The 18612-nt window shown below is 30.9% G+C and overlaps 1 protein-coding gene across 1 annotated transcript in view; it reads right to left on the reverse strand.

The window, feature by feature from the left end:
• Positions 1–2954: 2954 nt before the first annotated feature.
• Positions 2955–18612, reverse strand: part of LOC111086444 — a 23876-nt gene continuing 8218 nt past the window's right edge. The window contains exons 2-4 of the mRNA XM_022389326.1: positions 7626–7831; positions 4228–4363; positions 2955–3509 (exon numbers count right to left, since the gene is read on the reverse strand). Coding sequence (XP_022245034.1) covers positions 3415–3509; positions 4228–4363; positions 7626–7831 — 437 coding nt within the window. The 3' untranslated portion in view covers positions 2955–3414. The remainder of the gene's footprint in view (positions 3510–4227; positions 4364–7625; positions 7832–18612) is intronic.

The following is an 18612-nucleotide window of genomic DNA, read 5'->3' on the forward strand; positions in this document are numbered from 1 at the left end:
TGAGTGATTCGGCCTTGGCGGAATATGTGGCGAACTCTTCATATGTCATTAATTGAGACAATCCAAAAATACTTAAATAGGTAAATTAAAAAAAAAAAAGAATTAAAGATAACAGAATCGTCAGAAATTTAAAAAAACAAAATTATTGAAAATAGGGGGTCTCCTGAAGATGGTGAAGCGTGTTCTACCGAAACATGTAGAGTTTTTTAGTGTATACTTTTCTGCTTTTATATTGATATAAATACATTATTGTACATGCCGAAACGTTGGTGTATTCATCTTATTTTTTACTGTTGAGAGTCTTACTTTATTTTGTAAGTAAAGAATAATATTCCATTATAACATATCTACCAGAAGTAATGCATTAAGCAATTAACCTTTATGTCGCAACGTAGGTTAAACAATCATTGTTATCGAAGTCTTTATTTTAAAAATAATCAAAATAAAAGAACCTGAAATAAATACTGTTAATACTTACTAGTTACTTGCAAGAAAAGCTAGAATATTTTAAAAGCTTTATATAGGAATCTGTTTAAAAATGGTACATAATATTTTGCTTCACTTAGCATATTATTATATTCGCTTTATTAATATTTACAGTTTTGTCACTCCATTTGCTGATTACCCATAACACTTACTCAGGATATTGATTTAAGTCTTCCCTTACGCACTCTTGATAATTTAATTTTCTCCTACGCGTCCACAATGTTGATTTCTCTCTGAAATAGGACCATTAATAAAAACGAACAATATAACTGCAACAAAAGTGGCCAATCTACTCTACATCACTTGAAAAATTCTTAAATAATGAACTTTTAAAAACACACTTTAGATATCTGTGTTACAGTTGTCTAGATTTAAGAATAATATTATGTTAATATAAAGTGTTGTTTATCTTAGCTCGTGAATGCCTTAAATACTTTAGTTTCTACGCCTTTTATTTACAGGAAATAATTAGTAAACCTTAACTTAGTATTAGCCACCCCCGTTGGATTAGCGATAAGTCTACGTACTATTCATACAAACCTCCGTGGTTCGATTCTCCTCAGTGGACAGCGTTCAGATAACTCACGATGTAGCCTTATACTGACAAAGCAGTCTTTTTTCTTTTTTTCTTAATTTTCTATGAGCTTTTTCCACAAGAAAATAAAAAAACTCACAAAAGCGACGAGTGAAAAATATTCCCAAATTTGTTACGCTAAACAAGAGTAAGTTCCAAATATACAAAGACATGATCACCTGTTCATTATTTTTTAAAGAACATTGTTTTGCTTGTAATAAAAAACAACTTTAAATGGAATAAATCAATAATTATTAAGACCTATAACATTATAATCCCCAAAATCAGTTATATATCTGTTATATCAGTAGGTGTTTATTATAATGGAAACTTCGGAGTTCCTACCCTTTTATCACAGTGTGATTATAGTATTCACAAAATGTTTACAAGAAACGTAAATAATAAACTACAGACCCAGGCAGTTATCTATAATAATGCCCCCCAGTGGCACAGCTGTACGTCTGCGGACTTCCAACACTAGAATCCGGGGTCTAGATACCCGTGGTAGGCAGAGCATTGTGTATCTTTGTGCTTAATTACAAACAAACAAACAAACAAAATCTATAATAATTAAAGGACGTGTCTGTCTATGTCTCTGTGTGTGTGTGTGTGAACGCCATAACTCCAAAGTAAGCAGGGTGTGCACCTGGGTATCATTATTTATCCACATGTGTTCGCGCGTGCGCAAGTGCATCTTTTTGTGAGGCAAACTAGCATAAAACAAAAAAGGAAAGAATATGAGACCACTATATCAACAAGATCAAAGAACCTAGAAATCTGAAATTTTGACCCATACTAAGTGAACCCTGAGGGTGTGCACCTTGATATTATTACATATCTACCTGTGTGTGCGCGCGAGCGCATCTTTTTATACAAAAACACATAGAAAAGATATATGACAACCATAGCTTTAAGAGGGAAACCTAGAAACCTAAAATTTTGCATCCATACTAAGTAGACCCTGAGGGTGTGCACCTGGGTATTGTTACTTTTCTTATTCACGTGCGTGCGCATCTTTTTAATGAGGCGAGCTAGCGAAAAACAACATAGAAATGAAGTGGTTCCTTATATAACAACTTTTAATACATATAAAAGCCAGTGCGTTTTGGTAACAATGCGTTCCAACAATGGCTTTTATATCATGCTGCTTAGAAATAAAAGTATAACATGATATTGTTGTTAAGAGGCTATGTGCTAAAAGTATAAAATGTTATGTATAAACTACAAAATTAAAAACAATTGTTGTTTTCTAATTTAGAGGCTCCGTTAATTAAAGAGTTTTGGTTTTTATTGTTGTTTTTATTGTTTAAGTTTAAAATTGGAAGACAAGTCAGAGAAAAGGTTACCTTTATAAACAGGCCACATTCCGTAAAGGAGCAACAAAAGTATAGAGGTAAAATGGGTTCAGAATACACATAGCTGGCATAGTCATCCGGAATAAATCAACCTAATAACCCGAGCGAAGCCGTGTACTTTCTCTAGTTTCACATAAATGCAACGTTTAACGCTTGATTAAATTCGAGAAACATGTTTTAAGAAATGTTTGATTAAAAGATTGTATATAGCTGAGTTTATGATGAAAATATTAAACAAAAAAAAGATTTACAAGCACTGAACTATAGTCTCACACAGTTTTGGAACTTCATCTTAATATTGTTTACTGCATTGTTTTTTTAAGGGTGTGACCTAATGAAATAGTTATACGGATACTGTAGATGTAATATTAATAATTATAGTTTAGAGAATGGCTTTTTTAGCAATAAAGGTGAACAAAGATTGAATAAAAGTATTGATATTTAAGAGCAAACATGACATGGACAACGGGTGTGATGAATACTTTAATGAATTTTTTTTCGTTTATAGGAAAAGAAAATATATCAGTGAAAATATTTTCAATGCTACAACCTTAAATAAACAATCCATACTTTTGACCAATTTTCACAAATTTGTTTGAAGTTTCATCACGAATAATTTATTTTTAAGTCTTTATGGCCTGAAATTATCATTTCAATTAGCATAAGAAAAAACAAACAACTTTCTTCTTCGTTAGATCGACTTGATGTCACACGACTGTTACTGGTCTTCTTCACTACATCAATACCAATAACTAGAAATAGGGTTAGTTAAGAAGTAGCATTCCTTAAAAATAGCAACAAACTTTGGGAGAAAAATTAGGTTTTCGCAATAACAATCACAAGAGCACGTTAGACGCTCTGAATAACAGTTGCAGTTATCCAAGCCTATCATCGAAACTCAATGTTTTGGATTCCGACAACGTTTCTTTGCCAGAAAACAAACAGCTTTATTTTGTTCCGTCGACTTTCTCCGTAATTCGGTCACATCCGTTATCCCAGTCAGGGGAATACTTTCCGTAACAGAAGAAGCAACGTAAAGCTGATGAACGTCATTCTCTTATTACCTTGATGGCCCACTGCACTCCCTGCGGCGTCTGTAAAAAAACAAAAAAACATGGAACTAAAATACAGTTCTTCCCTAAATTAAATGTATATATATATATATAAGTTGTTGTTTGTTATTAAGCACAAAGCTACATAAAGGGAAATTTGGGAACTACCGACCACAGGTACCAAAACTCGGTTTTTAGCAGTATAAATCCACAGACATACCGCTGTGCTACTGGGGGCATTAACATAAGTAATATAATATCATACATTTAATTAAGTGATAAAAGGAAACGTTCATTGCTAAACGTTTCTACTACCAGTAATACCAATCGTTTGCCCCCCCCTCCCGTGGTGTGCAGAGCACAGATAGCTCTTTGTACAGCTTTGTGCTTAACTACAAACAAAAAAAAACAATCGTTTGTAATTTTTACAAGAATATAAGATCGTTATATTTAAAATATGTTTGATTTATTTTATGATGACCGATTTTTTAACAAAATATGTTCTTTGATTTTATTATATTTTCTTTACATTTTTAATTTCAATTATTAATCACATTCTTATAATTTAAATTCCTCATATTACTATCAGAACAGAAGATGAATCGATAACTTTAAATATCTTTGTTACCAAAGATGGGCTGTTCATGAGGGTGAAACATTGTAGCCTATATATATTTCTTTCTTTACTAACATCATAGTTTTATAACCCTATCTAGCCATTGATACATCGAAATTTTTCTATTTAAGTCTGTAATTGTACCTTGAACCACCATAATTTTCTCCGAAGAGACAGTACGGAATGATGGGGCGTCCGCAGAAACTTCGCATCTGTATCTTCCTGATGTGGCAGTTTGAATATCCTCTATATAAACAGTCTGATGATTTGACCTAGTGAACTAATGATTCGCATGGAATTATTTCAGGTTGAAATTATACTTACAAAAAAGTTTGTAAACTCTAAACTTGACACCAATTATTTGAAGAGCTAGACATAATACTAATAAACGAAAACTAATTATCAAAAAGTACATTGAAATTATTTTCAAACAATCCATTAGTATTAACCTAGACTCAAGTGCAAAATAAGATAAGAAAACAGGAATTAATATTCATTCATCATTAATGAAAACAAGATGTTTGCTTCAAACAAATATTAAAAATATATTTGTATCACTTGCTAAGTCAACTTTGTTATTAAAGTAATTTAAATCAAGAATATTACGCTAAGTTTCAACAACGTTTTGTGTAGTATGGATTCTATCTTAGAATTCTACATAAAAGGTGTGTAGTAGACCACGCAAACCCATATTTTATTAATGCAGGTCTTAATAAAAGCTTATGATGTCTTAATGCCTTTTGAATTAAAAAAAGACTATTGAGGTTTTTTCGCTAACGCTATTCTAAATTATATTATTCTCTCTAACAAATATTTTTGTCTTGATATGCAAAGGTTATATTATGTGCCATTATTTAGATTCAAGTATCATTTTAACAAGCAATCTCCAACTCAATGGCAGCAGAAACGGTACAGCACTTTGTAGGAATCATATCCGGCATTTAGTCTTTTTTTTTTTTTTTGAAAACGTACAAGAATATGCATTATTTTATGAGGAATCCAGAAGTGTATGCCAGTCTATAATTGGATAACATCAAAAGAGGCCATGATTGTTGTTGTTTTTTTTCAGTAAAGTTGGGAGATTTTTTACCCTAATTCCGACAGTGGCATAGCATTGTTGTAGTACATTATCTTTGGAACACTCATCGAACTTTTAGTAAAACCTTTGAGGAACTGTTGAAACAACAAGCCAGAATCAATGAGAGTTTGTTCTTGTCGAGATGGAAACAAGGTGAGATTCAAAGTTAATCTACAAAATATCCGAGGTGTTACTAGTGTAGCATATGTGGATGTGATCACGATGGCGCACACCAGTTGCTAAAATGTTAGCTGCAAAGGAGGTCAGAGAAACTTCGCCAGAGGAGGTACTGTCAAGCGCTCAAAGACAATTACTCCTACGTATAGGAGTGGTAAATTTACGGATATATCCAATGATTTACCCTCAAATTGGAATGAGAGAGGACATTGGAGTAAAAAGTAATGTTGAAATAGCATGAACCTAACTTGTGTTTATGTTTTTATGTTATTATTTATTCAATTTCATAGCGCGAAATTGCAATGATGGTTTTCCTTTGAACTTGACTAAACTTAATTTTATGATGTCTATAAACAACACTTTCTATTTTATAAACCGACAACTCGTGCTGCTTTTGAGTGAGATATATATAAATTGTACTCATATATCTTGCTTCTCCTTTACGAGCGAAATAGCATTTGCTGGATAACTTACTTCTACGACGATAATTCAAGCCAACAGCTCGTGATTCTTTGCTCCCCAAGTAAGGTATACTGTATTATTTATTTATTCATTTATTGTCACTTTCAATAATAGTCTTGTGTTATGCTAGTTAGTATATTCAATGTCCTTACTTTTTATTTTGATTTATTGTTTATTATTATTATATTATTATTTTAAAAACTGTTTTGCACTGTTAACTTAAAATATGTACTTAGAACAACCTAAATCTCCTAAGCTGGCTGAACTCCGTGAGATATTATTGGGATTACGGTCGAAAATGTCGTTAATATCTTGAATACCTAAATGATGAAACAATGCATTCTAATATTTATAAGTAGAAACGTAAGAAAATGTATTTAGTTAGCTATACTGATGGTCAGGTTGGTTTCTAGTTTTGTTGTAAGTACGCAGCGTGCACTGATCGGAAGTTATTATTATTTTCCCTTTGTGGAAAGCTTTTCTTACAATATGTAAGTTTAGATTTTGTAAACAATATACGTCAAGCAAATAAATTAAAAGAGGCATACCATTACATATTAAACACGTCATGGTGAAATTTACTGAAGTAAAGGTCAATACAAAGCTTATGTGCATATCAATCAAAATTATTATCAAAGAGCCTTGATTATGAACTTATGAATTTATAGTTATGTATTTGTAAGTTTCATGAAACAAGCATTTTCTAGTGTTAGCATTATTCACGTTAAATCATGCTTTTTATATAATGTGAATTATTTACACGTCTATTATTTATAACATGTTGAGAACAGAAAACAAACATTTTCATAATACTAGAAAATATCAAAGTAAAAATATTTGTCAGCCATATAATTCACACTTTAATTTTTTAGTGCTTATACACGTGTGTGTTAGAAATAAATAGAGTATTCATTTTGCAATATGACCTATCTAGTATTTAAAGGACAGCTGAATAAAAATAACATTACAGTATATATATCTATTTTATGATTTGTAGTTCGTCAAAAATTAAACTTTCAACATTCCAATAACACCATGAACTAGCTTTGAAAATATTTCTTACATGTAAATGGGAATGTTGTCTTTTAAAAACAAAAATACAAAACAGCTCTAAGATTAAAGACGGATAGGTAAAGTCTTGTGAAGTTTGGGATATTCTGAGTGTGATTAGTTCTAGAATTATTTTTCGTTAACATTTTTATTATAAATGGTTACAAAATCACATTTATATTTCTAAAAGCTAGGCCATCCAATAATGTTTGTTTGGCTTTACTCATCAACTCATTGCTGCTATGATAAAATGTTAAGCTTCAAACTTTCTTACTAGCATTTGAAAATCTTAAGACGCAGACCTAGCATTTCTATTACTTTTTTTTCGATGGAAGTACTCTTTTTGATTGATTTGTATTAGACCATGTTATCTAAAATGAGTGCTTTTGAGACAGAAAATATTTTATGGTATAATTCTGGAATAAAGACATAAAGAGGGAACTTATCTCATTTTTTTTTTTAAATAAAAATAGATTTTGGCTTTCATCGCGTACATTACTTGAGTATTTTGAGTAAAACATTACCAAATTGAAAAGTTAAATATTTCATCATTTTTCTGTTCCTTCAAGCATTGAAAATGATGACCTACAGACGAAAACGTAAACTGCTGACAGCTAAGAATATTGCAGTGCACGTGAAAATCGAATGTAGTTATTTAGGGCTACGGTGAAGTGTTCGTATACATATATATATATATATAACCGTTATATATTGTGTTATGGCATATATTTCTTGAAAATCTGTTAAAAAGGCAATCGTGAAAATAGTAACTTACATCAATTTTGATGCCTTCAAGAGGAAAAAACTGCCGTTGAGGAATGTCTTTTGGCACATAGCGAAAAAATTCTAAATCATCTTTGTACCACTTAACCGAGTACAGACTGTCCCTTTCAAGGTCGTAGTTACATGTTAATCGTGTCTTTTCGCCAACTCTTGCACTTCTCGGAACGTCGAGTGATATAATAGTCAAACTACCGGTTGCTATAAACACAAGAAATATAAATATGATAAAAAAGTGCATTTGTGTAAAATTAAGTACGAACAGAGTAACATACATCATAAATTTATTAACCATAAAGTATGCTATGTTGTAGCCTACAGAGTGCATAATTCTTCTCATGGTTCATGACATGCGCACGTTTTACTGACATCACGACAATACAAATTGCAACGTTATGTGACGTTTTTAGTGTCTACTGACTGACTGATAGACAACACACTGTTCTATAGTGGAGTGAGTGGTTCAAATAGGTAACCCCTCCTGTTTATCAAACTAATATAAAATAAATTTAATCAAACTTTTATCCGGTTTTCAACGGTTTTGAACACATTAGCCATTTGACCATTACATTGCTAAATCCCAATTTTTGATCTTGTCATTTATAAAAGAAAAAAAATATATTATACAACTAAAGGCTGAAAGCCCTAAAATCATTTTGTTTCTAACTCGGCTTATTTGACTTTGTATTTCACTTTAGACTGGTACATTTTGATTCAATATCACTTAAAATCTCAGAATGGTTTTGTACTGTGTTTATTATAATAATTATGCAAGACTAACGAAGTTAGAAAAACGCCGATTTGAATTCAGAGCCTATATAATCTCTATGATGTCATCTATTGAAGACGATACTCAGTAAATTTATCTTTTGCTTGGGTTTATTGCGTGTTATCATAATTTTTTGATCTGAAGATCTGAATCATTATTATCGGTTCTTATAAGTCTTATATACACTTAAGCAAAGTATAACTAACGACCACTATTCTAGCAAATATGATGTACCCTGCTTTTTTTTAGATTGCCTTTTATTGTATATTGTCTAGCTCAGCGATTTACACATAATAAATATATAATATTTCAGGTGTATAGAGATATCAAAGCGTAAATTGTTTCACGTCTGGTTTATTCAGAATAAATTATTTAAAAACATTTGTTAGTATCTGTAACTAATAGGTCATCAAGAAATTAATGTCACTTTTTTAGATGCAAAAAATCCGAACAACTTGTATATCAAAACAAAACATTTATCAAATGAAATAGTTTCCATTCGTATCAATGATGTTTTTTTATCTTACAATTAAGTTGTTAATGCCCTGATTAAAGAAATCACTTGGCTTTGGAGCAAAAAATATGTCAATGTCCTCTTTAACACCTTCGACATTTACATACGTGCATTATGTACAAAAAGAGATGAAGCAACGTTCACACGTTGGAAACGATGATAATCGGAGAGTTCGTGAGGCACTTTATGGAGTTTCCATATTCATTTGATGTTTACGTATTGTTTCGTGAGAGACATGCAATTTCAGGGCCATTTCACGAGTGTGTTGCTTTGGGTTAGACTCAACAAACATCTTCAGAGCATCAATATCAATTCCGACATGTCGTCCCCTGCCATCACAGTTTTTAAGGCTAAAGTCACCTGAAAGAAATTTGCTGAACCATCGTTGATACTTACGAACGTTGAAAACATTTCCATAAACTTCTTTAATATTCTTTGTGGCTACAGAGGCGTTGTTTCTCTTCTTGTATTCCAACAGCATTACATGCCGAATGTGTCTCTCGTCGTTGCCATCACTATATGGGATTAGAGTATACTAAACTTTACACACTATATAGGCTACACTAACGTGACGTTCAGGCAGTTCGTTTTTCTATTATACATGATGTACGTTTTTTTTTGGGGGGGGGGAGAGGGGGTTAATGAAAGTGTTCCCAAACGCGAGATTAATTTCTTGACGACTTAATAATTACCAATTTTGAAAAATCTACCTTATAAATATCATTCAAGATTTTCAAGTTAATTTGATCATATTTGTTCAACAAACACGGTATAAAACAGAAATCCTCACCAACTCTGTTAGCAATGTAAATAATATTTATCGAAAACATTTCACTTTTGTTCACTATGTGAAATATATTTATCATTTCTCTTTAAAACTGATACTGTTACCCTGCAGTAACTTAACAAACATGTACCATTGTTCTGCTGTCGTTTTTGTTTTTCATATATATGTATATGTTTAAATATTTGTACTAGTGTAAAGTTTGCAAATTGTGTGTAGTATTAGTCGTTACCTCAACATACCTTTTGTTTTTATTTAAATCATATTTTCCTTTTAAGTATGAATGGCTAATGATAAGTATCATAAAGTTCTTTTTAAGAAAATAAAAAATGTAATGTAATATTATTTAAGTCTGCAATATATGATTTTTATTAGAGAAAAATAAAATATTATTACTTACAAAACATGTGATTGTATCGTTTTGAAAACTAAGCACATGATACTCAGGAAACTATATTCCATTTACTATATTTTTAGTTTTATTTTAATCCATATTCTGTAAAATAAACCTTATCCATCCTGTATTTATCACATCTATACTAGGTACGATAAAATAACGTCTTATTAAACCTTTGGGTTAGACGTGGCTTAGTAGTTAGCGTGTCCAGGCTATGAATCCGGGGTTTCATAATTCACCACCTACTGCTGTAAAAACGCGCTCCGCACGTTAGGACCGTAAATGTGCCATAAGAGTGACGGTCAAACTCTACTATTCGGTCGAGAAAAGAGTAGCCTAAGATTTAGTGCCGGATGCTGTGGACTAGCTGCCTTCCCTTTAGCATACCAGTTCTAAATTAAAACGTGTTTTTGCACATAACCTTTGTATAGCTTTCGTGAAAATTCTGAAAAGCAAATAAATAACCAAACCCTTAAATTATTGTTGACGGTAGTCACTAAAGGGAATGATTCTGCATAAAAATAAGGGAAATATTTAAGAACATGAAAATGCTTGACTTGAAAACAACAAAGAAAAAAACTTGAACAAATAAAACTGAAAAGCAGCTAGTCTGAGAAATTAAGACAGGTTAAACGGAATACAAAAAAAATAGAGACTCTCGCGGCAGTATAAATCTTTAAAAGTTATTCATGCTTCCAGACTTTCATATTATAGAGGGTTTGAATGTTGTTACACAATGAACTATCTGTATTGTGCCCAGCACGGGTATTGAAACCCGGTTTTAGCGTTATAAACCTATAGACTTACCGCTGAGCCACTGGGGAAGAGGGGCTATAAAGTATAACAGCCTATATCTATCTATGCATTACATATATAAATATCTATGTATTATACATATCTGTCTGTGTATTATATATATATATCTGTATATTATATCTATCTAGCTATATATTATATCTACCTATCTATACATTATACAAATTTATCTATATATATATATATATCTGTATTATATAATCGAATGCTTAACTCTGGTTTACTTTTTATTTAGGCATTATCTCAAATGCATTAATGATCCCTAATAACAAGCAATAACTTCTACGTTTCTTCGATAAAGTAATACAATGCAAACTTTTGTGAAGATCTTCAAGTAAAGTAAATATGATAAGTTCTAAGTTTATATCCGAAGAGTAAGTAGATTTGTTCATCTATCAGTTGATAGTTTAAAATTAGGAATGAATCATAAGGCATCATATAAATGACTTCACTTGCAAAATGAACAGTATCTCTTGTTTTTCCATACTAAAATGGTATGAAAGTAACCGTTTATCAATCATAAAAGCGTTAATACAAAGGTTAATAAATGAAAAAGTTATTGCATCTTATGAGCAGATTTTCTAAAGTTCTAAGTTACCAAGATATCCCCCCCCCAGTAGCACAGCGGTATGTCTGCGGACTTACAACGCTAGAATCTGGGTTTCGATACCCGTGGTGGACAGTGCACAGATAGCCATTGTGTAGCTTTGTGCATAATTAAAAACAATCAAAAACAAACCAAGATATCACTTTAATGGTGAAGATCTTAACATTGTTCAGTACAAACAAGTTTTCTAACTTGTTATTGTAAATCTAAAGATAATATGAAATCACTATTAAATAACACAAATTTGTATAAAAAATAAATTAGACCTCTGAAGGAAATGACGGTTTATAATACAATAACACAATAAGTGCAGTACAAGCACGCAAGTCTTAATAATGTCTTACTTAGTTAATTAAGCATTCGATACACATTTTCTCACTCATAAAAAAACAAAACAAACTTTTACAAAAAACATATTTCCCGGAAGTAATTGACTATTATTGGATTAGTTCATTAGATATTAGATACCATTTAACTATTTTCGAAGAAGTTATTTTCTTCGCAGATCAGTTTGTTTGTTTGTTTTTAAATTTGGCGCAAAGCTACACGAGAGCTATCTGTGCTAACCGTCCCTAATTTAGCAGTGTAAGACTAGAGGGAAGGCAGCTAGTGATCACCACCCACCGCCAACTCTTGAGCTACTCTTTTACCAACGAATAGTGGGATTGATCGTCACATTATAACGCCCCCATGGCTGAAAGAGTGAGCATGTTTGGTGTGACGGGGATTCGAACCCGCGACCCGAGTCGAGCACCCAAGCCACCTGTCCATGCTGGGCCTCGCAGAGTAGAAACTATTTGGTATGAAAAATAGTTTTAAATACGTACAATATCACACCTGTTGTTAACCTAAGTACTTGTACTTAGTGCACAGTATTAGAAGTTGCTGACAATAATCAGAGTTAGCCTTAGATAAAAAATATACTACATAAAAGGATGTTATGAAAAGAATGATCATAGGTCTTACGCTTTAGTGTCAGTTTTATATATAGGTAAAAATGAATTTTTAATATAAGTATTCTCCATATATTATGTGAAAATATGCATAAGCTAAATTGAGCATTAATTTTAAGAACTAATGATTATACAAATGTTATTAATTAGGGTTTTTCAATTTAAAACTTTAAATCCTACTTTTAAATTTTTTTTCGAGAATATCAGTGTTTGTGAAGTGTTTTAAGGAAACACATTTTACGCAGAAAAATAAATATCTGAACGATATGAATGTTTGAAAAATTTAAATAATAATAGCTGCCAAAGAATCAAAATAAGTCATACATCAATGTCATCGAAATGGAATCCGTAAAAATGCAGCTTGCTCAGAGTAAAAATGTCACGTCTGTGATCCACACTCGTGCAAATACTCATCTATAAACCCTTTGCTTATACTTCACCCGTCTTTTTGATATCGATGATAGAATTTACTTATTAAAGCTCGAATAGTATGTCTTCAGCGCATACTTATGTTTTAGTAACTAATTAATGCTTAATAATGTTTAAAATGTAATCTAATCCGAAATAAATCAAGATGTGCTTTTGTTGGATAATTTTAAGAACAAAGTAAAATTTATTAGATAATTTGGTGGAAAATATAGGAAATTGACTTGTAGTAACTTACTACTAGTTTGGTATATTATTATTTAGTATATTATTTATTTATTTTTAAGGTAAAATCTAAATACTGTAAACTGTCTTCTCAAGAAAATAATGACTGAAACTATTTGTTATATTGACTGATACATTTTATATTTGGGTGAACATTGATGCAATATCTATTACGTGTCAATACGAAATGGCACAGTAAAGCTCTAAGCTTGAATATTTTGAAATATGTAATTATTAATTATAAATTTCTTGACAGAACACAAATTAGTTGTTGTCAAAGAGATAAGTTTAATACTAGTTCTAACAAAATTAAAATATGTTGTATTTTGCAAAACATTAGAACAATATTTATCAATGGTTTCAATTAAGAACCACGTACATCATATTATTCAGTTCAAATATTATACAGTGTACACTCTTCGATCTCTCTTACGCTAGAACCTCAATTATATTTCGATTCTATAAAGTTCAGAATTTCATTCATGGATAATGGGTGGAAAAGAATGTTAGATTGTGCTCAGTGAAGTGTTTGTCCCTTGGTGGGTCAGCGGTAAGTTTATGGACTTACAATGCGGACATCTGAGGCCCGATTCCTTGCGGAAAACAGGGTGCAGATGGCCCATTGTGTAGATTTGTTTAACTATATAACTTATCTAAAATTCTTAAATGAACGATTCCTTTTTCTTTTATACTTTAATTAATATTTCTCACGTAGTTTTTAGATGTAGAGTAAGATGATTGAAGCTTTGGTCTTTTGTAAATGTGTTCGTTGTAAGTAACTATTCCTAGATACAAATATTTCTATTTTTTTCTTTCTAATAAAAGTCATGAGTCAAGTTTGTCCAGTTGCAAAAACATTATTTTTGAGTTATATAGCTTATTATGAACATTTTTTCGTTAAATCTATTGTCAAAAACACGTGCCTCACAGCGGCACAACAATATGACTGCGGTCTTACAACACTAGAAACCAGGTTTCGATAACCGCGGTAGGCAGAGCACAGACAGGCTTTTGTGTAGATTTGTGCTTAACTTCCAACAACCAAAACACGTTGAAATAAATAATAAAATTTGAAGCTTTATTATATTTATATAAGTTCACGGTCTTAGACTTCGGACAAAACAATATTTTATTCCCTCAAACTTCACTTATGCATCTTTATTAAGAGACTACAATTCCATCCATGCAAGTAATTTTAGAACGTGTGATATGAATATTTCCATATTTAAATAAGACACTATTGATGTACTTTTAAACCATAAAAAGTGAATTTATGCTTTTGCTTTAAATTTATTTTCGTAGACATTAATATAATATAAACGTAAATAGAAAATACTAGTAAAGTAAACTATTTCCATATATGCAATAATTATATGATATCCTAAGCCTTTATAAAAATTTTAATAACACTGTTCGAAAAAGATTGGTGGAATAACCGTCCACTATCCCGACAATATATTACTGTGTAAAACAGGTTATTGTTTTTCTATTTCCTTTTTTACGAGTTTTTTTAACTCACCTACAGGAGATATTAATTGGATAACATTCTAACATAATGGATGTTATATGTAACTGTCTAATTTCAGCAATCACCTATTTTATATGTATAATACTTTGAACATGTAATACATAAACAACTACTTTCATACATTTTCATAAATGTCCTTCTGACTCAATAGAGTGTTTTACCAACTGATTTTACTATGGCATTAAAAACACTTCAGAAGATAACTTAAGTAATATCAAATAGATTTACTGTTTTGGATGTGAAATGAGCTTAGAGCCTACATCTGAGGTAGATCTTTAACAATACAATAGTGTTAACTTCTTGGACTTTTATATTAGGAATTATGATGTGTGAACTTGGTAAAAAAAGTAATATTTCACGTCCCTTGATGTTTTTAATGTTCAGACCCTATTTAGTGTTTCGAGTCTATAAACTTACTTGTGATTATTTTTTGGTTCTGAGGCACAAACTCAAACTGAATAAATTGTTCATGATTTTTATGATATATATATAACTTTATTTTCCATGAAACTCAGTTACAGAAATATTTTACGACTTGCAACTATTTTGTTTCAAAGCACATAAATTAATCAAACGAATCTGAGTCTATACATAATACCTTTTCAGGCAGAAAGTAGCAAATAAATAGTATCTATCTATATTTGATGTATGTGATTTAGATTTCTCAAAATAAGTGAATAAACAATTCTGAATGTCAAAATCGAAATTACAGCAGAGAAACGTGAAATAGATTTCAATAAATAAGGCTCACTGCTTGATCTGCTGTATAACTGAGTTATCTTATTTTGTGTTTTTAGTAAGCTATAGCCTTTCTTATTATAACGACTCCCAGGATCACAAACCCTACAAAAATTAAAATATTAGTAAACATTTTTAGTTACCCAAATCTGTGTTCAAGTTTATTTATCAGCTTTTGATGACTTTATTATTAGAAAGTATAAAATACAAAAAATATATTAAGTTTGATAAATATTTTAATATTGAATTTTGTCAAATTAGAATCTCTAACATTTTTTTTTTAATTTTAAGATACTTGCATAAAAGAATAAATGTTTACTTCATGAAAAATTAGTAATTATCGAAACATTTACATTTTATGACTTTGTTTACTCGATAATGAAAACGTTTTCAGCGATAAATGTTCATAAATGTTTTTGTTTCGAACATGCCATGAACACAATATTGTATTCCTTTATTTATTTTGAATGTACTTTGCATGAATCTCGTTTTACATTCTTAATAGCAACTGATACAAATGTGTACAAGTAATTTTCAACATGTTTACATATGGTTTTTAATATTCTCAATGGATGGTCGATATGGATATTAATTTTTCCCTAGTCTTTATCTTTTGTCGCCTGCGAGACGCTTTAGCAAGGTTCCCATATTGTATTATATATCAACCTGTCCATTTACTAAATTATGATTCAGTTGGTAATGCAGTTTTTATCAACTTCTTTAATATATTGTTTTATATGAAAATATCGTGACTATCTAGCCCTCTCGTGGATCATTTGTTTGTCCCGCTTCAGTACCATCTCTTGGACACACCCTGAATATCTACAAATCTGTTAATTGTATGATATATACGCGCACACATAAATACATAAACATAACCCAAACATTATCGTTGAATATTTCGCACATTTTAATTCCACCTTGTATATTACAAATAGCGAATAATTATAAATCAGAACACTAATACTTTTTGTGTCTCACTGATATTTCGATAAAACATAACCTATGTTTTATCATAATTGAAATTTACAGTGTTGTTATTCATCTACTGATGCACATTATACCCGTATATAAAGATATATATGTGTGTGTGTGTGTATTAAATAACTTAATCTCTGTAGTGAGAAATGTCTGCAAAATGTCCTATACACGTACGTAAATAATAATAACATAACTGCAAATAATTTATTTAGATAATGCTATCATGAAACTGGCATTAGCTCATAATATGTTTGTTTGTACATTTAGATATAATTAATGCCATAATATATTTAATTAGAGTATTGATTCAATACTATGAACTATAGTTAGTAATACGCGAAACGCTTATGATATTTTCCGTTAAGAACAAGATAAACTGTGATGATAGGAAACATACATAATTATATTTCCGTGCATAATATGCATTAAAATCGTAGATGAATAAATTTAATATTCTATTGTCTGTGAAATGAGTAATGCATAAATACCAATTAGTCTAGTTGAGTGCGGTGCTTATGTGTTTTTTCGTTTTGTTTTTTTGCATTATTTGCAAATCAAACTCTGAAAGTTAGCTAAATTTACCTTAGAGATAGCGTTAGAAATTACAAAATGTTCCACGTCACTCTTCGAGTCGTTGACGTAACTAAGAAAATAGAAACAATTAAAATAGAAACACAAACGCAAAAGCACAAACAAACAACAAAAGGAAAATAAAATGCAAAATATCCTAGTTTGGTTATGAACCAAGCCACGTCAAAGATAACATCTAAAAGACACATAAAATGTATTTCAACTAAAATAGAGAAAAGTTAAAACTTTTGATGAATATTTTTAATTCGAATCTGCTGCTAGTGACTGGTATGATCACTACGATACATGTAGCAACATTCAGGACAATTGTTCACTTCATAATTTTCAGCTTCAAGATTAGGGAGAAACCAAGCAATGGAACAACTGTAATCACCAAGTAGTGGGATTTGACTGCCACTCTTATAACGCACACACGGCACAAAAGAGAGGAAAACGTTTTTGTTTTATGTTTTTTGGGAAAAGGGTATGTGAACCATGGACCCTCAGATGCACAGTAAAGTTGATAAATATATGTAAAATTTATCTCAATACCGTGCTTTCATGCATTACCTACAATTGAACTAGTTTTTGAAATAGATATCAGTTTTTATTTGATTAAAGTTCATCTGATTTGGATAGCCACAATAATGAGTAGAAAAGGTGAGCTCCCAAGAGTTAAGCACAATATATGTAGCCAGAATAATGTAATGGGATTTTTTTTAACTTTAATATTTCCTAAAAAACTGATTTGCCATACTTTTGTGAATATCCTTTGATATTGTGAAGAGAGACATATTAAACAAGTGTCTGTCTAAGCTATCAAAACAAAGCCATGGTACGGTTTTACTGGTAAAGGGAAAATACAGTGAGAATGGAATGAAGTTTTAGAGTTTTGGTATTTATTAATGCAATTAATATAGGATGAATGCGTTATATGAATATGATTTTTAATCCTATTTTATTCTATATCGCCACTTCGATAATATTCGATAATATCGATAATATTCTATCTGATGATCGTGCATTTTGACAATAACCCTGCAATAATGCCTTGTAAAAGGTTCTGTCGTAAAATTGTCATGTCCAAAGTACACCACTTCAACCTGCAAGCCTTTCATAACCCACCTAGTATACCAGAACGACATTTTCCAAAAGCCTGTTTATACAGTTTGATCTCACAGGCATCCATAGGCACTGTGTCGGCGTCTTAACCCGCACTTTTTTTAATGGAATATCATTGTTACGTATTAGAATTTCCAATAGTTCGAAGCTGATTTAATGTAGGTACGATTCGCCAGCTAGCTTTGTCCTTTGTCACACACACTGAGTTTTCCCACCGTTGAATTTATATAATGTCTACGTAGAAATACTAATGCCCGATGAGAATCTAACGAAGCTAAACGATTTGTAACTTCCGAAATTTATAAATATTCCTGGTCAAATATCTCAAGTTTTCCGATTGATAAGCGTTATAAAAATCACAGTTATAGCTTTCGAAGTTTATAGCACACTGATTATAGCGAAATACTAATAAACACTCTCTTTTAGGTGCGTCGCGTTGGTTGTATTTATAGACGTGGAAAGGTTTTCTAGATAATTCAGATTACATAACAATACTGAGCTATATTTAAACGTTTACGTATATATATATATATATTTATATATATATATATA

Source organism: Limulus polyphemus, unplaced genomic scaffold (genome assembly GCF_000517525.1).
Source record: "Limulus polyphemus unplaced genomic scaffold, Limulus_polyphemus-2.1.2 Scaffold42, whole genome shotgun sequence".
In the NCBI taxonomy this organism is placed as follows: domain Eukaryota; kingdom Metazoa; phylum Arthropoda; class Merostomata; order Xiphosura; family Limulidae; genus Limulus; species Limulus polyphemus.